The 24,914-nt window shown below is 39.2% G+C and overlaps 1 protein-coding gene across 12 annotated transcripts in view; it reads left to right on the forward strand.

Moving 5' to 3' along the window:
• The first annotated feature begins 641 nt into the window (after positions 1-641).
• pard3bb (par-3 family cell polarity regulator beta b) overlaps positions 642-24,914 on the forward strand; it is a 207,362-nt gene continuing 183,089 nt past the window's right edge. For 4 of the 12 annotated variants that reach the window (XM_037108818.1, XM_037108817.1, XM_037108822.1 and 1 more), the window contains exons 1-3: positions 645-1,625; positions 1,877-2,107; positions 13,631-13,732. In XM_037108818.1, the coding sequence (XP_036964713.1) occupies positions 1,599-1,625; positions 1,877-2,107; positions 13,631-13,732 (360 nt within the window). In that variant the 5' untranslated portion in view covers positions 645-1,598. Of the gene's footprint in view, positions 1,626-1,876; positions 2,108-13,630; positions 13,733-24,914 lie in introns of all 12 variants that reach the window. The other 8 variants (XM_037108823.1, XM_037108825.1, XM_037108827.1 and 5 more) reach the window with 5 other exon arrangements.

Genomic DNA, 24,914 nt, shown 5'->3' on the forward strand with positions numbered 1-24,914 from the left:
TTGAAATGGCTGAATGTAACTTAAAATGGTCACTTGTGATTATTTTTCTGGGTTAGGGTTAGCAGCATCCTTGTTTTTTTTCAATCTGATAAAATACAGTAAATAAATTAAAAATTGTGCTACTCTGTCTCTGACGCAGCATGAATGCTTAAAAGTAACTAGTGACAGAATTTTGCAAATAACTGTAGAGAGTAAAAAGTACAGTATTAGCCCACAAAATGTATCAGAGTGGAGGTATAAAGTAGCAAAAAATGGAAATACTTAAGTATGTCAAAATCTCCCTGAAAGGGGCACTGTGTAGATTTAGACAGTAAATTCAAACTCTGAATTTTGACACTTTACGTATGTTATAACATTACTTTCATCAGATATCCTGTCAGTGCAGTTTGAGATTAGTGATTATATTATTCTGTTCTGTACATGTGACATCTATTGCATTTTGATTTTGGGGCTCTACAAATAAAATGTATTTGATTTTATGCATCAATGAATATATGAATAACACATTGTAACGCTCCTGGATTAGAGCCTCTTATCTCAAGTCTGTTTGTTTGTCACTACCAGCAACTTTTCATTGGATCTATTGACAATAATGAAAACATCAGCAGCTTTATCCTTTAACCTGCTGTGTGTGTGTGTGTGGCTTACTTCAGTCTACTTTGAGGGGTCTGCAGACTGGAAAAGAATAAAAGTTTTAGAAATACAAACACATTTACCATTAAAGTTATGAACTGATGGGGACTGTTCCTTCTTTGCCTGGTGGTCTGAGAATGAGGATCCATGACCTGCACGTTGTCCCTCTGCAGGCTTTCAGCCGACAGCAATTGGAGCACTTCCCCTTTAAGAAAGTGACAGTGAGCAGCGGTGGAGGAGCTGCTGGTCAGGAACTGGCCGGGAGGAGCGGACGGCTGTGGAGGAATCCCAAAAACTTTTTTTCCCCCCCAACACACTGTGGTCCGCTCGCTGCTTTTAACTTCGCCTCAAGCTCGTCCAGGAATTTACAAATAATAATAACAGTAATAAAATAAAGGCGACGTGGCTTCACTTGAGCGTGTCGGTGATGAAGTGGATGCTCGGAAGAAAAGGAAAACTTGCGAGAGGAAGGAAAAAAAAACCAAACAAACTCGCGGAGTGATGCCCGTGCGACTGCATCCCTCACTCCCTCCAAAGTTCAGCTAAGGTGGCTAACGTTAGCTTAGCGCGGGAGTCAGCTCGTAAAAAAAAACAAACTTTGGATAAACTTTTAACACACATGTCAAAACGAGTAGTAACAAGTCGCCCCGTGTAGCGCGGGGGTTACTTCACGCTCGTCCCTCGGCTTGTTAGCCCCTCAGCCCGGACCGGGTTTTTCCAGCATCAAGCTAACCATCTTTAGCCCTAACTGGAGCTAGCTCGACAAGGCTAGCCGTCTCGTGTCAAGTGGAGTCAAGTTAACGGTAACTAACTCTCAGGGGAGAGACTGTCATGACAACGGCTAACGGCTCTGCTCCAGCGTTCTAAAGGTCTGTCCGGAAACTGAAGTTTATACTGAAGTTATACATGGACGAACTGGAGTAGTGTGAACACTTGTTGGATGATGCCACTGGAGATGTGAGGTGATGAGGAAAAAGGGAGTGATGACCCAGGTGACTGTAGCATGAGGCAGTGTTAACAGAACTGGATGTAATTACTCGTTCTTTACTGTAACTTGGTGGGTAACTTAGTGATGGGACGGACAGACAGTAAACACACCCTGGCAGTCTGATTAAGGAGCTCTTTTGACTTTAAAAACACTTTGACAGGCTGTGTGACTTTTTAAATGAGTTGTCTTGAGTGATGTAAGTGTCTTTAACCTCAAGCCACCCACTATCATTTTTTATATATATTTTTTTTATTGTGGTCACATCCACTTGCCTCTTTGATCGAGTCTTTCTGGAGACTTCCTGCATTACCCCAGTCGCCTCCACATCCAGAGGGGCCCGGCGTCTTGGATGAAGCGGAAGGTGTTGTAATGAAGGTGACCGTGACATTTGGGCAGACAGGTGTGGTGGTGCCCTGCAAGGAGGGCTGGACCGTGAGGGACCTCATCCAGCAAGCCACGCAGAGATACAGAAAACTCCTGGAGCAGGTACAGATCATACATCTCAAACCGCACCTTTCTTCACAGTTGGCCTCGACTTTCTGACATGTTTTGGTTTGTCTGCTCCGAGGGTCAGGTATTATTATGAGTATCAGCTACAGCAATTCTTATTAACAACACTAGAGCCATAGAAGTTCATACTAGAGCATGTCCGATACTGGATTTTTGGGGCAGATGGCGACGCTGATACCAATTTTAGGACATAAATAGAGACAGGTTATCTGATTTTTTCATTTTGTTTTTGGTCCCCAAAAATAATGCAACACACGGTTATTTGACTGTTATTGCATACCCAGACACACGCCTGTATCCACCGCGATCCCAATGTCCTCAGTAGTAATATTGTAAATGCAGCTGTAGATATTACTGCTATTCTAACATTCACAAAATATATACATAAACACATTTTTTACAGTGATCCGGCAAATGTGGTTATGGAACACCTAAAGAGATATTTATGTAATGGAGACAGAAGAGTCACAGAGAAGGACTATGCTTTGAAAGTAGCTCCAAGCAGATAATATGGCAGGTACATCTCAATGTGCACTCACCTTCTAAATCCCCTACAAAACCCATGCTGGAAATCACTGTAGCTGTAGAGTCATGTTTAATTTTCATTGATACCAAATAGTTCAGTGTGCCGAAGAACATGAAGAAAGAACGTTAAACAAATGTGACTTTAACTCTTCTGAGGCTGTTTGACTTTTCAGTCATCAGTTAGCGACAATATTCATTTGTCAGAAGTAGTTTTGTAATAATGTGTGAAGATCTTTATGAACTCCTGAAAGAGGCAAGATAACTTTTTATGAAACAGCTCTTTCATAACATTTGAGATTTTTCCCTGAAGTCATAAAAGAATAATCGAAAGCTCTGTCATTTTTACACCATGAAAGGGGCCATATGATTTTCACATCTCAAAGTCTTGGGAAATTAGACAAAGCCATGGAGGTCCAGTTTTCCATTATTGCTGTATAAAAAATTAAAAGCATGTCTGATATGAGTTGTGATGGTGCAGACAGGAGCAGAAATGAGTCGTTTCCACTTTAGTTGTGAGTGTAAAATGCAAATGACTCCCTCTGGTGATTCCTTTATGACTGCTGTTGATTCCCCGGGCTGCTCTCAGGGCGGGAACCCTGTGACCCCCATCAGACGACCAAATCTTCTCAGTGACTCGCTTCATATTGGCTCCATTATTCAAAGAGCACACCAGTCATATAGATAGATGGCCGTGGTTGTGATTGAAGGGGAGATGTCGAAGCTGTGTGTGTGTGTGTGTGTGTGTGTGTGTGTGTGTGTGTGTGTGTGTGTTTGTGTTTGTCTGAGACAGACACAGAGACATCACTCAGTTTTTCCACCCTCCTCTTTATATCTCTCTCCCTACCTGTTTTGCCTCTTAATGTGCTTTGATCTACCTGTACATCAGCCCTCCCTGCCTTGTGTTCATATCATATATCATCCTCTTCTTCACACAAGTACATGGCCTCTTCACCTTCCACATCGCTCTCCACAAAGCTGGAAACCTCTGGCTTCCCTTTCATGTAAACTCTTATTCCTGTTTCAACACTTCCCCCTTCCTCCAGTTCTCTTTTCGTGAGATAACTCTGTTCCGCTAGAAGTAGAGATCAATAGCGTGCAATTTATTCATTTAAATCACAACTGCATTTGATAACAACTGCAGGAGCAGTGTACACTTCTTTTGTAGTCAATTACATTTTAAATCTTCTCACTTGTTTGTGTCACGAAATATAAACTGTGGTGATATTGCCTCTCTTTTTCTGACATTTAGTTGCTGCTGTAGTAGGTCAAACACAGGAAAAATTGATACTGCATTCCAATTTGGTGAGCTAGTTCCAGGGTCGTGTTGTGCATACTGGCTCACGTGCATTGCTTTCCTGAGACATGTGATGGAACAGAGCCATCATGAGTGAAATTTGTTCCACCTGCGCTCATCAGCTAGGCAAACACTTTGAAAACAGACGCTAGTTGTGATAACAACTTGGCGTAACTCTTGTTTACTCAATTTGCTTCTGCTAATTCACCGACAGATCCTGTGTACACTCGTGCTCCTCCTGCATTATAGAAAAAAGGGAGTCTATCTGGCTTTTCTTTCATGTGTCCAGTTCTGATGATCAGACTTTAACATCAATGTTCTGTTAGGTTACACGGTGCTTACAGTCACTGCTAATGATTAATTCTATTATCAACTTATCTGCTGATTATCTTCACTATGAATCAATAAATTGTTAGTCTATAAAATGTCAAACAAGTTGGAAAAAAAGTGCTCATCACCATTTGTCAGAGACCAAGTGATGACTTCAGATTCCTTCCTGTCCGACCAACAGTTCAAAACCCAATGTTTTTTTCTCCTACTGCAGATCCTCACATTTAGAAGACTGGATTTAATATTTTTCTTGAAAAATGACTGACATGATGAATTGATTATCAAAATAGTTCTTTTAGCAAATAATGGTTGGAACTCTACTTATGATTGCGCCATCACATGGTCAGTGGAGATGCAGAGTTATGTGGAGTTTACTAAAATAACAGATCGGACTGAGCAACGTTTAACAAGTCGCAACTTCTATCACCTACCTTTGAAATTGAAATAATAGTACAAAGAATATTGCTAACTGCCTACACAGGTGTTAATCTGGACAAATAGTTTGAGCCAGCCTGAACAACACTGATGTAAGAAATGCTGTTCTTGAGTTATTACAGTTTTGACTTACTAAGCAGGTAAGTTAAAGAAAAACATCAGGGGGATATACTTTATACTGCACTTTCTGAAGACAAATTATTTTTAATTCAGACTTAAGAAATAAGAAACAAAATATTAATAAGCACAATGCTGCAGTGATGTTTATATCAGCTCTAACAGCAGAGCAGCAGCATATGAGGTGTTGTTAATGTTCACTGAGAGGTAGAGTGAGTGCTCCAGGTGTTTTCCTTGAGCTACGATGTGTGCAATGATGCACCTCCCTGCTATATCGATTAGGCTTTGGAGTGTATAAATACTTTGTTTCTTGTATGCGTAAATGCAGTGGCTTGTTAAGCATATTCTCTCCCACGGCTCTTCTTCTTCTGTTTTATTTCGCTCTTCCTACTCTCTCCCACACCTTTGTCAGCATTTTGTAATCTCCTTTTGTAATTTCTGTTTTTACTTCTCCTTTTGCCATCATTGTCTTCCCACATTTTGATTGTTTTGGCCACTTTCTCCTCTCCTTTTTTATTGTTTAATACGCTCCTTTTGTTTGTGTTCACTTTTGTCTCCCCTTTTTACCTTCTTTGACTGCCTCCTCCTGAATTTCCTTCTCCTTTTCCTTTCTGGGATGTAGAATATGTATTTTCCTTAACTCCTCACCCGCTCCTCTCCCTTTTTTATTTGTTTCCGTGTATTTTTCTCACTCTCTTCCCATCACTCAGTCATTTTGATGCAACACTAATCTGTTGTAGCTGTGTAATTATGGCTGTTAATGTGTCCCAGGATTAGAAAAGGCAGGGCAGGATATGTGTGTGCTGTAGAGCAGTCCAGTCCCTAATCCTCCCTCCCAGTGCTAGGCAAATGATGTTTTTAAATTGTCACAGAGACAGCTCGCTGTCTGTACGTCTCTCCCTCTCTTCCCCTCCCCCGATCCGCTTCCTCCTAATCAGAAAGTATGCTGCTAATATTAAAAACATTTTTTTTTATCTTGTGTGTTCCTGTGTGCATCCATTGTAGCCAACTCATTCTTATCAGTTACTTTGCTGGCGTTCCCACAGCAGTGCTTAAGAGGCACTAACACTCAGAATAGGCATTAACATTACGTTTTAGTGAGGGGATCCTTGAGGTTTAGTCTTATGTTCAGTTTCAGAGAGGATTTGTTTTGTTTTTGTAGTTGCTTTGGTTTTTATTTTGAGTTTCACATTGATCACAGCCCAATTATTAGAATTTGTGTACCCCTTTGTGTTACCAAGCATGGAATCAAACCAGGGATAAAAGAGACACATGGGATAGGAAAATAAAAGACATCAAGAGAGAGCTGAGGATACACCAGACTTTCATCATACTAGTTCTGCATTAAAAAGTCTCTTCTAAGTATTTTGTAGACTCAGCTCATGTTAAGCCCAACAAACAGCTGGAAATTGTTCTCAGCGCTCCATAAAAATATCAAGTGGTGTCTTATTTACAAATGTTGAAATGCCATGGTCCCTTATTAGAAGTATCCAGTTGTGTCACACTTACAAATGTTGAAACAGAGGCTTAATCACTGGCAGCCTTCTGGTGTAGCTGTAACTCCACCACCATCACCTCCACCTCCTGGTAGTCAGGATAGTCGGCTCATATATATGTACTGTGAGCATGATAATACATACATGTATGTCAATCTGGTATGACACGTACAACGACATTTTGGCTGCCTGGTTACTTTTTAAAATGTATTTCTTATTGGCCAAAAATTGAGCTAAGGTTAATAACAATATCAATTTATAGATAATTAGAGGGCACTAGAACGAAAATGAATTTAGCTGGATTTAATATAGCCAATACCAACCTACTGAGGTGTGCCCTGGTACCTGGTTCCATTACAACCACTGAGACAGATTCTAGACACGTGTAGTAGTTAGTATGCAGAGTTTGGGGTTATGCTGTTGAAGGGAGTCAGTCAGTAGGCTTGTCACTCAGCAAGTGTTTGATTATGAGGTTAATTGCTATTCACCTCACTCATTAAATCAGGTAACATGCATCATATTCTGTAATATTTTGTTATAAAAATCAAGAGGCATAAACAGCTTGCTGACAGCTATAATATCGAGCTATCACTCTTGATGGATGAACAGGGAAGCAAGGCAGAAATTGTGGCATGGGAAAAGGAGAAATGATAGTATCTAATAGCAAGTAAAACAATAGTGCACAAGGTTCTTGTAAGGAGGTAACAGGGAGGAAATGAATGAACCTTCTGAAGTAATCAGAACAAAGATGATGAATGTAAAAAGGGAGATAAGTGGCATAGCAGGGTGAAGAGGAAGCATGGACAGAGAAAGAGACGAGAGGGAGGGGAGCGGAGGTCTGTTTTTGTGGGGAGTTGTCAGGAAGTTATCAGCTTGTTGACGGACCTCTTAATTACCTTTGGCAAAATAGACAAGTGTGTAGTTGTGTGTTTATGGATGCCTGTTTGTGTGGTTCAGGTTCAATCTGCTGTATTCTGTATACTATCAAACTGGACAATCACATCAGTGTATCGATGCATTATTTATGTTGAAAATGGAATAAATTGTGTTTCTCAAATATAAATATATTCAGTACATGTTTCTGTTATTGGACTCTGTCTCTATAAGCCTCCATGTTAGTGCTACGAGTTTCATGGTTGTGGTCCAAAAATGGACCACAGTATTGAAACAAGTACCATTTGTAAGGTTGTGTACACTTTCGTATGTTTGTACTTGCACATGTACATTGTAAGGTGGATGTGTAACAAAGGGTCCCAGCCTATGTGGGTGTGTGCTGTATTTTCATTAGCTAGGGAAAGGAATGCTGATGAGGCGTGGCCAAACAAGCTGATAAAACCGTAAAACATTCTGGCGTCATGCCAGAGCACAGGCAATTATTTCTGAGGAGGGGAGGGAGGAGAAGGGAGGAGACACGTGCCGCTGTGTTTGCAGACATACTGCAGGAATGTGTTTATGCAGCCTGATAACTATTCTATTCTATTCTATTCTATTCTATTCTATTCTATTCTATTCTATTAGTCCCAAACTGTCCCAAAATCTAAATGTTGTTTCTTTACTTTGTTATATTCATTTATAGTTGTTAGTTAAAAGTACATCTCTCAATCCTGCTGTGCGTTTACCTTCGTTAACTGTTAGCTCAGGCAGTGGACATCAGCTTCATTAGCTGTTAGCTCTGTTATCTCTGTTTGCTGCTAACAGGTAGCAACTAATTAGCTCTACTCTTTCTGTTTACAAAAACAGACTCACAATGTTGCATTGTCAAGGAAAATATAGGGTGTGTTCCCCATGGATAGTGAGTTTCCTGCCAACTTTTGGATTTGAAAGTGCCAACCAATTATAGTATTAATGTGACAGTAAGACATATAGCGCCAAAATGTCTTTTCTCCTTGAGGTTACCCAGGGAAGATCTATGTCTCCCTTTTAAGTTGTTCTATTCCATTCTATTCTTGCTTGCCATAGCTAAGCCATTATAATACAAGAATGAATGCCCTTATATACACATCATCCTGGCTGGTAAATGTAATCATTGATTAATTTGAATGTTTTACATGCCACTGTGGATTGCAGCTCATCAGACAGTGCTTAAAAAAACATTAACATTCATGAATTCTGACTGGTAGTTACTAACATTCCGATGAAATCTGACTTTGAACGATCAAGATACACTTTGCCTCATTAGATGAGTGAGAAATCGGCTTTTGCACAGCTTAAATTTGGCATGCTGAAATGTTAACATGGTGAGTAATGGTTGCCATGGCATTTCCTCCGGCAGTTTTCTTGTGTTGACTGTCAGAGAAGACAAGCTTTGTTACTGCGTGGTATCAAGATGGGTCAAGAGACAATCTCACTCGGATTCCGTTTTTTTTCCACTGCATCAGTACTCCCTGCCTCTATAAACCAATACGTCCCAGCATTAATGACATAACTGAATCAACGTATTACAGTATTCAGCTGCAAGTGTGGGCAGTGGATGGATGAATTTATAGAGGGAGCACAAGAGTTCATTAAAATGACCTACATCAGTATCATGTGATGTGACCAAGTCCATTTATTTGCACTGCCTGTATTCTTGACGACAGCATGCATACCAAACTCTTGTGTCAGTGCCCGAATAGAAAGGCCTACTGTTGAGAGATAAAGATTGGGGGAGAGGTGGGAGGTTAAACACATACCTAACACTGACAGATCTATATGGTGTTTTAACTCTGGTGGGATTTTTACCACAACTTCATAATAATTTCTAGATCATACCCTGAAAGTCAAGAACATAAAATTGCCCAATATTATCTGTAATAGTATCAGGCAAAAAGCTGTATTAAATGCTAATCCCCTTGATTTGAGATTATATCAGTGTGTTTACAACTCTTATCTTTAGTCCTACAATATCTAAATGTCCCTGTAGGTTCTTAAACTGCCAGACATGGAGGCATGGGGTTTCTGCAGTTCAGAAAAAATATGTAACACATTATCCCTGCACTCCCCCTGAATATCAGATTAGATCAGTGTGCTCACTGCTCTTATCTCTCCAGCTTTCCATTTCTCGTCTCTTTAGCTGTACGGCTTTCCTATTGTAAAATGAGATCAAAGATGGTTTTTGACCTAAAAACAAGCACAGGTCTCACATTCCTTCTATAATCAAGACTTTAATTTCAATTGTGATACATGTGTCCTGGCTTACATCTGCAGTGGCCAGTTTTAAATATCTCAAATAATCATTCACAAATTGATTAAGTGTTACAACTAAGGATAATTGTGAGAATTTGCTTGGAGAAGCTTGGAGAATTTTGCTCATCTGCCTGCTCATTGTCCTCACAAAGGTATTTTTGAGAAGTGTTTCCATTCTAAATGAAGGCAATTTGAAGGCACAGAGATACCATGACAACATCCTGAGGCCCATCGTTATGCCATTTATCCACACAAAATTCTTGGAAGCTGAAATTTTCCCAATTATGGCGTGCATACTCACCTGACTTTGAGTTTGTTTTACTGCTCTGGATTGGTTTGTACAACATGTTCTAAGTTACAACAACTGTGAAAAAGATGTGACCCACATTTCCATAGGCCACAGTTGACAATCTGATCAGCTCAATGCAAAAGAGATTTGTCACACAGCATGAGGCAAATGGTGGTCACATCACTAAAGATAGTGTCCTGAGTCATGTGAAGTCCATACTTCTGTGCCTAATAAATGTCTTGATGTCTTTATCCAAGGTATAACTGAATATATTAGGGTGACCTTTATGTGTGACCTTGGATCAGTTAGATCCAGTCACAACATTATTTTCAGAACAGTCAATAAAACAGTGCAACTTCAACTTCAAATAGCATCACTTTAACAGATGAGTTAAGCCAACAATTTTGCCTTAACTCCATGTCTGAATATGGCTTCTAATAACAGGGAATGCTGAAAGGCAAGCAGCTTTGCTTTTGTGATCGTATGACATCAAATGACCAACAAATTATGTTGTTTTCTCTTGATAAATTACTAATATGGTTTTAATAATTTCTAGTGCTTATGCGGGAGAACCACATAATAACAGAAGAAAAAGATTCACTCCAGCTCAAATAAAACATAAAACCCTGCACAGAGAGCTACATTACTAGCTAAGTGAGCAGAGCGAGCAAACTGCCCTGAGGCCCCGGATCTCCAGGGTATCTGAAAGCTCAGTGTTTACGATGTGTCATTTGGCCTTTTGTAATTTGATGAATTACTAATTTGTTTGGGACCCTGCACATCTAAAGCCGAATATTAACTGAAATGAAAAATGAAATGTATAGTCGGATGTGTGAACTGTACTGCAGGTCAGCAGGGGCCCCCAGGCACCCCGAGGGCAACCTTTACAGGATGAGGAAGGTGGGCTTTGTTGACATAAAAGATTAGCAAACTAATGAAAATGTCACCTTCATACTTCTCTGGAGCTGTGTTTTCTAAAAGAAGGTAAAACATGGAGTTAATCTTCTCTTTTTGTCAAGGCCTCAGTGAAGTTGTTTGTGCAGTGACTCACTGTTTTTATTTGCATGATGGACTAAGGACTTCCCATTAAACTAGCATAGACAACATGTTAAACTATTGTAACTCATCGAGTGGCAACACTGGTCTGTTATATGCAAAGCAGAGCAGCATTTTCCCTAGTAATAATTAAAAAAAGCCAAAAAAACATTCAGGTTGAACTGGAGTAAATATGCCCCAAAACTCTGACTGATAGTGCTCAAGGAAGATAAATGCTTTCCAAAAGAGAGAGAATAAACAATGTAATCACCATGTCTGAAAACCTCTCTCCCTCTCTCTCATACATCTGGCCTGGGTGTCGCCCAAGTCAGTGTTACAATGGAGTCATACAATGAATTCCAGCAGGGAGGGAGCGAGGGAGGGAGATACAATTTAACAGTATAAACACCCACAACGTCAGAGTCTTATGTCACAAAACCAACTACCATTCAACCATTACTGTTACACAATAGAAAAAGAAATGTGTTTTTCTATGGACCCAGGGTATGTTTTACTTGGGATAAACTCTTTATCTTGAGAACGCAAACAACCACGTTTGTTAGTTACGTGTCCATTTTATCAGCAGTTGCCAGGTGACAGAGAAGAATGACCAAACTCACTATCAAACTTTGTATGTTTTGCATAACACATACATATCTCAGTCGACTTATGAATGAGCTATGGTGTAATAGCAGTGTTTTTGCTATAGAATGAGCATGTCACACCATTTACTTTCTTGTAGCCTTACTACACAAATCATTTTAAACTGTTATTTGTTTTAAATCCTGCTTTCTGTGTTTTTTCCAACCCATTAGGGAAAGTTGGAAGAACAACTGGGACAGTCATGACATATTTTCAAAGCAGAACAACTGTGTAGTAATTCTTACCAAAGTCTTTTAACTGAAATATTTCACCAATTAAAGAACTTGCTATTCCAAGGTACCAAGGTTCAGTGGGTGGATGTGTCACAGTCTCTGAATGCACAGCAGGCCACAGATTCTAAAGATTATTTTTCTAACATATTATTTCAGTTTTGCTAGTTTGTTACAATTGCCTTGATATTGGAAAAAACAATTGTTTATCATCCCTTCATTTGTTAATATGATCCCCTCGCCAGGTGACATATTCCCAATTATCATCAAAAGCGTAAATTATTTAAAAGTAATTTATTGCTGTAGTGCCAGGTTTAGTGCAGGAACTGGTATTGACAGTGCGACTCAGTGATATCCAGGGACACAGAGCACCTTGCTCTGTCTTGCCCTCTCCCTGATGGGAGTTTTTGAGAGGCATTGACAAGCACCTGACCCTGAAAAAGTGATTTAATGGAGCAGCCCCATGTAACATTTTGAGTCATACCTCTCCTAAGGCTGTTTGTGTGTTTCTGTGTGTACTTGCGCGTGTGGATGTGAGTGTTGTCTCAATATGTTGTTCAACAACCAGCTCTATGTAGTCAGCTGTCCAGTGCAGTGTCGATGTCATTAATCACAGACCCAACACAGCGGAGAGCGGGTGTGAGGAGGGAGAGAGAAAGAGCCAGGCTGGAGTTGTAATCTGAACGAGGCACAGAGGGAAAAATGGGGAAGATCTAAGGAGGAAGGAAACAAAGAACAGGGCAGGGCTAGAGGGAGTGGGGAGGTGGAGATGTGGAGTTAAACAAGGAGAGGTATATATTGTAAATCAGGGGATAAGGAGGGAATGGGTGACCCGTCGGTAGGCACTGATTTTGTTTTTATAGTGAGTTTACAAATTATTGTATCAGAAAATCCAAAATGAATTTTTCTATTTGACTGTTTGGGAAATAGTCCTTGTAAGTGTTTGTTTATCATGTATCCACTGGGATGAATACAATCCCAAACTATGTTTTAAATGAACTGAAAATACCTTTCTCCTTTATGCATTTTCAATGATCCCCTCATCCGGCATGCCTTTTTTGTAAGAAATTCGAGAGCAATTTTTTTGTTTATATTTGTTGCAAATAATGGCATTTGAATGTTCCTTTTGCACTTGAAACCAGAACTGGACAATGCGACATTCACTCGCATGAACACAGGCACTCTGGCACTATTTTAGAGACCATGGCAAATTAAGTTGTGCGACTGTAAGGTGAAAAGTTTGACAACATAACAAATGAATGTGCAAAGTGATTCAACAGACAAAGAACCAGAGGAATCTGAACTAAGAACAACAATAAAATTTGTGAAGCCTTGGGCGGTGAAATACCCTGCCAGCTTCGAGCTGTACAGAAAATTATACTGCATGTACAGCATACACCTCAATAAGTGACACATTGATTACACTCCACTTGACAAGCTACACAGATGTTTTTTGCTCTTTAATGTCACATCTTATTAATCTGATGCTAAACTGCATAACATCTTAAATACTCAAAATATAAAGTGACTAAAAATTGCAGCCATATTTTAACTTTGGCAACTACTTTAAAAAGTTATTGTTGAACCCTGACTGAGGAAATCAGATGGTGCACTGTTGATGTGGAGGTGTAGACACAAGATAGAATATAAAGAGTGAGTAGACCTTTTCAAGTCGGTGAGGGTTTCCACCAGGCTGAATGATATCCATATTTCTGATTAAAAACATGCAACACACTCTGGATTGTTTATAAATTACAGTGAACCATTAACTTAATTAGAAGGTGATTTAATTAGAAGGGCCTTTATGGTGACTGACGCCTGCAGCCACCGTTAAAAGATCATTCAGATACATATGTGCGTATTCTGGGGATATTGGTCAGTAAGTGTAAGGTTTATTCCCATATAGTTGTTTATTCACATTACTTGTGTCTTATGTTACAGGAAGGAGATTTTCTGGTTCGGACTCATCATGTTGAATATTGTGATGGGGGTATTCTGGACCCAGATGACATACTCAGTGATCTGGTGGAGGACAAGGACAAGGTAAGAATGACTTAATCTGTTTGCTATTGCTTTAAATCTGAAAAAGTAATCGACAAAATTGGTGGGAGAGTTTTACGTTGTTTAATTCCACTTCCTTTAATATAAAAGAACAGAAACTCTGAACAAGGAATTCAGTGGTTTTATGTGACTTTAGGCTGTCCACAAACAGCCATGTCACATTTATCTTCTTAATTAATACCCGTGAAGTGAAACTAACTCGTGTGAGGTTAGACTTTAATAGCCTTTAATTAAAATGGCCTGTTTCCTGACTGACCAGCAGTAAGCAGAGTACACAGACACGCATGATGTGACTCACCAAATATCCGGCCAGGCAGTCCACAAAGGAAGAACAAGTGGTGGGCAGCTCTTGTTCTCTACACAGAGTCACAAAATCAACCATCTTTAACCCTTCCAACCTTTTGATATCTGTCACATAATGCACAAGATCCTTTTGATTTATACCTATTAATTAGTCTCATAACCCAGTGTGTGTGCATGTGCTCATACAAAAAAAGTGGGTATCTTTTGTGTGTGTTCCCACTCAAGAGTATTGAGCTGCAGTGGCCTATAAGCCACTCCTTGGATGGAATATTGCCTCACAAGCAAAATTCAAAGGGAAAAGGTTTTAACTTGCCTTCAGCGTTAGGCAGTGTCATTAGCAATTCACTTTTGGAGACTTAGCAAACTCAATCCATATATTCCCCATTCTTTTTTTCGTCAGTCCCCTGAGGAACGTGTCATTTTTCATTTTCCCCTTTGGAGAATCGACTTTTATTTCATATATTTCATTTCATAGACATCGGTCTACATTAAGGGCTTTTTGAACCATGACATAGGACCTTAGATGAGTCTTAAACTTTCTCTTGGTGCCTCTCGCACATTAAAACAGTATCAACATGTTTTAATGAGCCTGTGTCCTATGGTGTACTGAATATTTCATTTAGGTCACAGCTTAAAAAAAAGTTAAAGAGGAAGCTACTGGCTTGAAAATATAATGTACAGTATATTTCCCTGTCCTCGGCTCGTACTGTATGCCTTTAAGGGTGTATAAATACTGCAGGATGTGTTGGAGGTTCTCTGAACTAATTAAGAACAAAGTTGCATTAGTTGGCAGTTTCTCTCCGGGCTAAAAGAACCTTTGGGAAGTAGTGAAGTGATCCCTCTCTCTCGCTCTCTAAACAGGACTCAGGCCTCTGTTCAGATCCTGGCTTTTTGATCTTGTGGCCAAAATAACTTTCATAGCCCGAGTCTAGCAAAATTGAAGTGTTATCATTGGCGTTATTGCTTTGACCACGTTAACACAGACCTGCTGTAGTAATGTGTCGAATGAGAACTAAACAGATATCACATTTTGGAAATGTTTACATCCTTGATTGTTTTCTCTGCTGGATGAGTTTTTCCTGATGAGCTTTAAGTGTGTGTTGGGGGTTGTTACATGTCACACTAAGCTGCAGCCCAGCAGCACTATGACTCCTCTGTGACAGGAGTAATAACAGAGTCAGGAGACCAGGAACTGACCCAAGGGATTACTATTATGAGAGCCTGTTGCCATGGTTTTGTGGAGACTTGGAGAGCAGCATGCATTGGTCTGACTGGTGCAAATTTACCCTTTGCCACCCAAAAGTTCCACAGTGGAAGGAAACAGTGTTGTCTGGTATCTACACTACTGTCTGCTCACAATCTCACAATGCAGCACTCTGTATTTTATAGATGCCAATTAACAGTCGTGCGATGTAGTACGTTCCTGCTCTACACCTTTAAGGGTTTCCAGGGCAGTAGGGCAAAAAGTTGGCTCAAAGCCAAATGCCCCTGCTTCCAGAAGGTACTTACTTGTGCTGTTACTAATGAGATAAAGTGTTACAGACATGCCAGTAAAAGTTATTTATAGCCCTTTTCAGACATGCACACCTTTACTTTAATGTGGCAGCAGTTCAGCTGAGTCACCAGCATAAAATGGTTCTGCAAACCACTGATATGTTCACCTTTGTACATGTCATAGGCTACATACCATATTGACTTTTCTACATCATGTATCGGAAGATAAATGGGATGACGGTGCAGTTACAGGTGAGAAGGCTGTCAAGCCATTCACTGCAGTTTGATACTGAATTTCAATTTTCAAGCGTAACACTACTGGTGTCCATTTCTAGCCGGGTGTTTTAATAAGACCTTCAAGAACATCTTGTGCTTTGTTTGTGTTGACCCAAACAGATGATTTAAACCAAAACATGATTTTCCTAACCTCAACTAAGTGGGTTTTGTTCCTTAACCTAATCATATCATAAGCACAGCATTGTCTCAACCCAAAATAGAAAATTCAAGCCAAAAACATGTTAAGTTGCCACGTAAGGAAATTTTAGATCTGTGGTTTGCATTTTAACATGTTGAACTCATATGGCAATGTGTTCTGTGGTGGCTTTCCGTAAATGTCTCAGCAGCAGTCTCACTTGGTCAGACCTAGTAACATTTTTGCATCATATCCTTGCATCACTACACACAAATCTGAAACGAATGTTGTCAGATGATTGAAAGTGCTGTAGCAGTCTATGGTAAAACGTCCAGAGAGTAATGGAAATGTGCATCTTGTAACAATACCGCCTCCTCAGGTCATGTAATAAACAAATGATCTCAAGCTTCATATGCAAGGGGAAAACAGTCCCTTCACTCAGATTAGTTTGTGTCATTTAAAATGCATTTCAGTAGGTGTATCTGTAAATTGAAGTATCACTAGTAACACAGGATGTAGTTCAGCAATGACAGGGATTTTTTTCAATTTAGTAGTACATCCAGTCTGATGTTAGCAGGTTGCTAGTCGTTTGATTGATCAGATCGAATGTCTCTTTGGCAGTTACTCTCATTTAGTATGACTATTACGAGGTAGTAACAAATGTGGATCACAGCCAAGCTGACTGAGCTAAATGCTACTTTGTTCAGTGATGGTGGTGATTTGGTGTAGTCAGTTCACTTTGAACATTTTTTGAGGAAACATTAAGTTGTTATCAGAGAAGGGGAAGTACATCAGTCTGGCTTGAAGTAAAATGATCAGATAAGCGTTGGATCATTTGTATATTGGATCCAGACTTGAAGCTGGTTTAGCAGGTTTATGCATCGAGGGATGGGTTAAAATGACTGTCAGCCTAAGTTTGTGTGTGTGTAGGAGGGCTGTTTGTCTCTATGTTTTGAACGCTCTCCTCATATTCTCTCAAAAAGGATAGTAATGCTTTTTGTTAATATCCTTTGAATGCAGTGAAGCTGTACAAAACTAAAATACGTTTGCAAAAATGTAATATAAAAGCACACACATATTACAAAATACACATTTCAATACTGAGATCAAATAAAGTGCCACACAATCATTCCCCAAACACACATGCAGTGGGAGACACACACACAGAAAAATAAACCGCCCAGAATGATACCCAGAAACACACACTTCTGAGCACAGAGATTGCATATGAAATGAAAGTGTGAAATATTCATTGGATTCTGAAGCGAGGCTCTCATAGCATTACTGAGCTGAGATTAATAAATGGCTCATAATCCCAGATGAGTGTTTTACTGTAGGCAGACTCAGACTGCCTGGCTTTAGGTTTATAGCCACAAAGAAAACAGAGAAGATTTTTAAAGGTCTGCTGAAGACGAAGGTCAAAAAATACAGTTTCAAAAATCCACAGCTAAAATATACCCGAGTGAGACATTTTAAGATGAGAAGGCTTGAATTTATGAATGGTATGAGGAAAATCTGTACGTGTGTGCTGTTTAAATTGAGGGCGTGCCTGTATATCCCTGTATACTTGGTATACGTCAGTCTATCTAGGATAGACAGAAAAATGCTGTAGTGTATAAAAGTAATATGTCAGTATAAGGAAAACAACTATACCATTCAAAACAGCTTGAAGTGTTATGCCAGCAAACAAAAGGACAGCAGCACAGCATGTTTATACAACACTGTTATTTTGGGAAGCAAACTTACAATTATCTTATCCTTTGTTTAATGAGAGGACTCATGGTAATTTTATCTCTGTATCCTTTTTCTCTGTATTTCCAGAACAGAGCTTAACTCACAGACTACAAGTATCCAAAGTCAGGTTTAAAAAAATACATAATATTTCCAACATTAAGTCAGCATGTAAAATAATCATGATCTCAATATTGTCCAAAATTGTTGAACCAAGCAGCATAATCGTGCAGCCCTACTCTTACCTCAAGGAAAATGATACGACTATAGCAGGTGAAAAATATTGTGGAGAAAATAGTTTTGTGTGTGGTGTGCATGCAAGTTTACCTTTAGACCATCACCACCACCCACACCCCCACCTTTTTTCTCCATTACCCTAATGTCTCCCTTGCACGTTGTTTTTCAAACCTGCTCACAGCTTTATGCCAAAGAAAATGAAAAGTAAGCAGGAAGTATGGATTCCCATCAGCATTTTCTGTGTTGCTGGATGTGTAATTCCTAATGTATTTTTCCAATCTTGTAGGTATTGCAGAAACAGCCTCACAGAGACGAGGGTTTGTTTAAAAGGTTAGCTGGTAATGGAGTGAGAGGGGAGAAACACTGTTACCATGTGTGATATTGATGTTTGTTGTGGGACATTAATAACACATACTCTTGATGAAATGCACACACACACACACACACTCACACACACACAGCATGTGTCCCTTTGCACACATCAGTGTTAAACATAAGTATATTTTTTTCTAGTACGCATACACATGATGACAGCGAGCATCCATTTACGCTTTTCGCAACCCATACCGTGAGAATATTAGTATGCTGTCTGTGAATTTGTGTGTTCGTATGGAGTGTATTTGCTTCACACACACAGCAGGCTTCATGTTATCAAGTAATGTGAAGGAGACTAATTAAAAGCTTCCAATCATCACACACTGTGAAACTGCTTCAGTTGAACTTTGTCTTCTTAACGCTTACTTTAACACATTCATTTAAGTGGTCACTGACACAATACTCAGCAATAAATGTCTCTACTACCTTCATTAGTTTCAGGCAACAGATCTGTTAATAAGTGCTGTGGACAAAGTGACAAATAAATATCATAATATTGATATGTTTTTTTCATATATCTGATAGAAAAACTTTCCACTGTGGAAAGACACAAAGCTTCATGGGTAATGTGCCAGTCATTGTTAATCCCATTGATAGGTAAATTTAAATAGGTAGCCACACACACAGCGAACTTAGCAAACTGTTTGAATCACATCCTCACTGAGATTAATATACCTTAAGCCTTCAGCAGGTTTTCCTTTTGGTTCTGCTTCTAGCAAAATGGTAACATTCATGAGTGAATGAGCTGCGTTTACTTCAAAGGCATCCTTCCCACTGCATCAATATTCATGTTCGAGGATACACCATTTATTAGGATTAAAGATAGATCTTCTTATTAAATACTCGATCAGAAACAGTTTAGGGGAGCTTCATATATTCTTGTCATATTTTAATGATTGATACTGTACTGCACTGTAACTTTCTCGTATCCCTCCCTCGATCTGTGCATCAATAATGTCGTCACAGATTAATTTCTTATGCTAACTAATCTGGCATGAACATCAAGAAAGAAGGGACTGATCTCTGATTGTTCCTGTTGCTCTCCAGTGGGCACCTTCTCAGTGATGCTGAACTCAGTTAAGCCCAACAATCCCACAATAGTGCGATTTCCTGTAGAACTGTTTGTAAATTACCTTGTTAATCCTGTTAAAATGCTCTTTGAATTGATCAAAGTTGAAGTACGTCTGGCGATTATACTGTCTGGCTGGCTGATGAGACGAAACGACCTTAAAAAGTCTGACTTGGAGACGTTAAGATGGACAGTTGGTGGACTCGAGCCAACTCAGTGGGGAGTGCTGTGCGTGTGTGTGTGTGTGTGTCCAGTTTTCCAGTCAGCCAAAACCATTTGCTGGATAAGACAAAGAGGCCAACAGTTCATCTCTCAGTGTTATTAACATTTAATTAATGCTGCCATTTTCTTTCCGTCTTTACTTTCTTTTTTGTCAATCTGATTTCCTTCCTTCCTTTTTTTTTCCTGGCCCATGTTGCCATCACACTGGGGGGTAGGAGAGCACAGTGGGGACAGACAGACAACCAGACTGGCATTCATATAGACGGCCCCTGTGGTGTTGGCATACTGACCAAACAAGTAATATGGCTTTAAAATGTGAAAGAAGATAAACTTTATGTTTTATGATAATCTGACTTGGGGATTTATTCGGTTCTAAATAAAGTTATTTCATTTGGAACGTCTTACTCTATCCTAAATTTTAATCAAAGGTGAGAAATGGATCCAAAAATTGGCAGTTGTTCATATCTGAATATCTTTATTATTCTGTTTTGATTAAAAAAATCTCCTTTACCTCTTTAACAACTCTAATCCTCTCTTCGGAATGATTTAAACCTATATAATTAAAGCAGTTAAAGGTCACTACAATACCAGAATCATTATCAGAGAAGCCAAATCTCTAAAAATGAGGAAATTATTCGGAGCAAGTTCCTTGTTATAGGCCGACTCTTCTGTCCCTTCTTTGCTCTCTAATTCTGCAGTTTTCCTTCCCCATGATCATCAAAACTGTGCTGATCGCTGTGAATAACACAAGCTGCTGCTGCTAACAGATGCAGCTCTCTCAAACTTGCTAATTTGTTTCTGTCTCTGTGTCTAAGCGCTGCCTTTCTAACGTACAGCATGCATGCACATTAATGCTATATTTGCTCAGCGTGATGGTTCTTGCTACTAATCAATCAGTTAAGGGCTCACAAAAAATATTCATTTAGCAAGTGTAAGTGAGAACTGTTAACGACATCTACACACACATACACGAATAAACACACACACAGCAAAAGTAATTTGGCCGAGATAATGTATGTGTCGCATCATTTACGGATTGATTGCTGTCATCACTGAGCGTGTGAACTCGTTAAAAGCATTTACAACGGAGCTGGAATGTAATCGTTTAGGCATTCATCATTATGGATAGTTTTAGTTTAACTTTTTATAAGGCAATTAACTATGGTGCTAATGACACAGCTTCATTTGGTTGAAAACACATCTATGAAGTTCTAATACAGTTTTTTGTTTTGTATGGGAAGTATTTTAGCCAACTAATTTAATGTTTCAAGTGCTAGTATTTCGACATATTCCTCAGCTATGTATGCATATATATATTTCATTGTATCCTGGAGCGAGGATAAGCTTGAGAGTAGTATGATAATGGAAATGATGTGAACCAAAAAGCTAAATAAAGGAAAGAAGTAAAGGAGAGTAAACTGTAAGATTTGGAGTGGTAGGCTTGGGGAAATGTTGTTGCTCCGAGAGGCTTATTACATTGCAGTTTCACGCTTCAAGTCTGTTTTCTTCCATTTTATGTGCACATTTACACGCATGTATTGGACCCTGAGTGCTGCCAAAACACAGGTGACCTACACTCAGTGCTTTGTCTGATTGCGTCCTGCGTGGACACAGGGGCTGCTGCTGCTATGCTGATAACATGCTGTTCAAATTTTGCCTCCTGTGTCGGGGTGATGTCAGTTACCTCAGCAGGTATGCCTGGTTGAAGAAATGACTGACCTCTTTCTGGTATTGTAACAGAGGTATGAAATTTTACACAGTCAGCAGATATTGTTGAAGAGTGAAGAGAAGAAGGTTTTGAAAGGCCCTGTAAATGCATGAGACATATAAGAATGACCAGTGTTTTTGATTGAACTTGTCAAAAAATTGTATATACAACCCTGAGTCCAATTCAACAACATTTACGTGGTTGAAAAGGTAGTGAATCTCGCCCTTGTCTTACTTGTGAAAGACTGAGCCTTCTGAATGGAGTGTCACAATCCATCAATCCGATTTGTCGATGAAATGATTTACGATTTTACGTAAAAATATCGATCCACATCATCATGTCTGGATTATGCTATCATTTTGAAATTCCCCAGGTAGGTCTGCATCATCTTTTCTAACTAAGCACACCTCCTCCCTAAATGTTTTATCAGTGGTAGTGCCAGGCAGGTAGTGGCAAGCTGCCAAAAAAGATGATGAGGATATTTACTCCCCTCTCTGGAATAAATCATCAGTATGAAACTGCTACGTGTTCTTGTTGTTGAGTTGTGTTTTATGTGTGTCAGTGGAGTTAGTTTAAAGTAAACTTTATTACACATAGCTGCATCTAATTATTTACTTGGTGTTATTTTCTTTGTGGCCAAAAGCAAAAATGAAAGTGGTGGCAGCTTCTTCTGTAACTGATAAACGGGTATATGATATTGTCTCACCTAAATTTTTATTGAATCAAATGGTATATTGATAGACTTTGTGACAAATTACACTGTCATGCTTAATTATCAACTGCTGCCAATAAATCTGTTTACTTGTGGAATATTCTAAACAGGTGTTATCATGTTGCCTATATCAAAGCCATGGTAAGCACATATTTGTAAAAGTCAATGAAGGTTTTACTCTTTTGGAAATTGGGGTTGTGCATGTATGTTGTTTAAACAGTGACTAGATGGGTGAGCATAAACATGAGGAGTATAGAGATGAATGGATGAGCAATGAACACTGATAAGCAAGGATGGCTGAAGCAATGGAGTTCAGGTAAAGACAGAAATGCAAGAAAAGGAAAGCACCGGTAGAGATGGGGAGGGTGGGTTTTGGTATTCAAAGTACCAAAAGAGGCCCTTATGCAGTGAAAGTGAATAATAGAAAAAGCTTGTACTGTATCTGAGCCTGCTCTCCAGCTTTCAAACCTTTTTTCAGTTCTCCTCCTCCTCAACTCTTCATCCAGCTCTCCCACGACTCTACACGCCTGTCCTCTTGTTCTCTCTCCTGCCTTTTCTCTCTTTCTCCTTCTCTTTTCTTTCCCCTTTCCCCTACTCACCTGCCTCACTCTGTCATTTCGAGGAGCAAAACACGAGCTGGTGAGAATGAGGCAATTATGACCCTGTTGGAAGGGTTATTATGCATAATGCCCCATAATCCTCCTCTACAGTTTTCATCATAAATGACATGTACATTAAGTCAGTGCAGTATATATACGTGCTGACAGACACGTCCTGACATTGTGTGAAGAACACCAGCTTCAGCCACTCACAGACATACACGCACGCACACACACATGCACAAAGCTGTTTTTAAAGCATTGATTAGTAAAGATGGTGCAGTTGTAATGTGATTATTTATAGCTGCTTATTCTGGCATGACATGATAATGAAGACAATAGACACCAGACAGTATTTGATTGGATTCTACAGCATACTGTATAAGTTACACATTTGTGCATTGGGGTAGTTGATGATAATGTACTGCAGGGCTTTAAATGTGTGCGTGCGTGTTGCCGGTTAACACGTCGATATTAATTGAACCATGACCCAGATCAAAACAATTAGACATGAAAGGGATTTGGAAAAAAAAATACATGCAGACATATTGAGGAGCAGCAGTTTGTGTGCCTCTGACACAGTCCACATTTAATCACAACATTTTAATCCCAGGCAGTTTAACAAACCACGCAGACAGGCATCCAACAAATCTCTTTGTTCACCTTGAAGCTATGTCTTGAGCTTAATAATTACATTAGTTGTGTGTTAAGTATTTAATAAATGCTGATTATTTGTTTGTAGCCTTGCCAGTATCTTGAAGTCTTGCTGGCATTATTTTCCTGAGCAGCTTTTGATTCAGGTTTTGTTATAATACCAATTTTAGCATGCTGCTGCGGTTTTAAGTTTATGTTTACATGGAAAGCAAATAGTTGGCACCATATGTCTGTAATGGGCCCTTCTGTATTACTGTCTTCATATACTACTGAGAGTGTGTCCCTTCTTACCTCTTCTTTGAGTGGCTGCTTTGTTATCTCAAGCTCCTGGGGTTGACAGGGCTTGACCCCAGGCTTAGTCTATCTAATGAAAAGCTTTTCTATTCAAGTGTGTGTTCGAGTGGGTTCTCTGTTGATGTTTTATTTGGCCGGCACCTTTATTTTGCTTTGATTATAGATTACAGTTGAATGAAATGGAAAAAAAACACATCAGCCACTTGCAACTACGAGTCGATCTTAAAAGGGGCTTGTGTATGTGCCTGAACTTGAATCTCACCACCAGCTTTGAACTAAATAATGTTTTTTAAAATCTGCTTTGCTGATAGAAAAGAATATTATATACGTGTGCCGACTACATTCTGTGTTTTGTTTTTATTAATTTAGGATAAGAATGTTATTGTATTTTAAATAAGAGATAAGTGTTGGCAATCCTTTGAATGCATATTGTATTCTTAGTAACCATTTTATCTATGTAACTATTTTATTCTTTAAGAATATATCTTATTATCTTATATCATAGATCATAAGTGAGGGTGATGCTTCGCTGTTTTGTTATATCAAACATTGACATTAAAGTCTTAACTCATTAAATCAATAAAAATGTAGAGGCATGCTGCTTTTCTTTAAATGTATGTTTATTGGACCGTAAGTTTAATTGAGGTGTATAAACTACATGGAACTTGACTGGACCTATGAGTAATAAATGAATATGCATTGAAAATAGATGGTCAAAACACTCTCTCTGTCTGATTCTCTTTTTACAGGTTTTCCTAATCATATTTATCAGTAGATCTTTCAGGGCAACTAAATTCAGACATATTTACCTTTAAAAGTGTGCAGACATTGCAGCTTGCAAGGGTTAAGTGAATGAGCAGGAAGGACAAACATACACAGTATGACACATGCCCACACACACACACACACTATGGTCATGTTATACTAACAGTATTATAGCCACCTTTGCCCCTTCAGCCTTCCATATGAAGTGGCCAACATGGGGAGAATAATATTGACCTTCCACCAAAGAAAGCAGTGCTGCTTATTGCTTTCACACATAGCACTGGTTTTCTTTACTGGATTTCTCGGTGTGTAGGTGTGTGCATGGTGGGGAATGTGTGTATATGTCTTGTTTCTTGGGGTGTAGCCTTGGTTGCAATTGAAAAGGTGGGTATGTGTGAATTGTTTGCTGATCTTGGACTGTCTCTGAGAGGGTTATTCTGGTCATTTCAAACCTGGACCCTCTTTTTTACAGGTTTTGGTGTGTAAATGATTCATATTTACAGATGGTTTTGAAATCAGACTGGTAAATCATCTTAGCTGGTAGTGGTTAGATGGCTGTAATGGCAGCAATGTTATCCTTTGGGGCAAC

Source organism: Acanthopagrus latus, chromosome 9, assembly GCF_904848185.1.
Source record: "Acanthopagrus latus isolate v.2019 chromosome 9, fAcaLat1.1, whole genome shotgun sequence".
NCBI lineage: Eukaryota > Metazoa > Chordata > Actinopteri > Spariformes > Sparidae > Acanthopagrus > Acanthopagrus latus.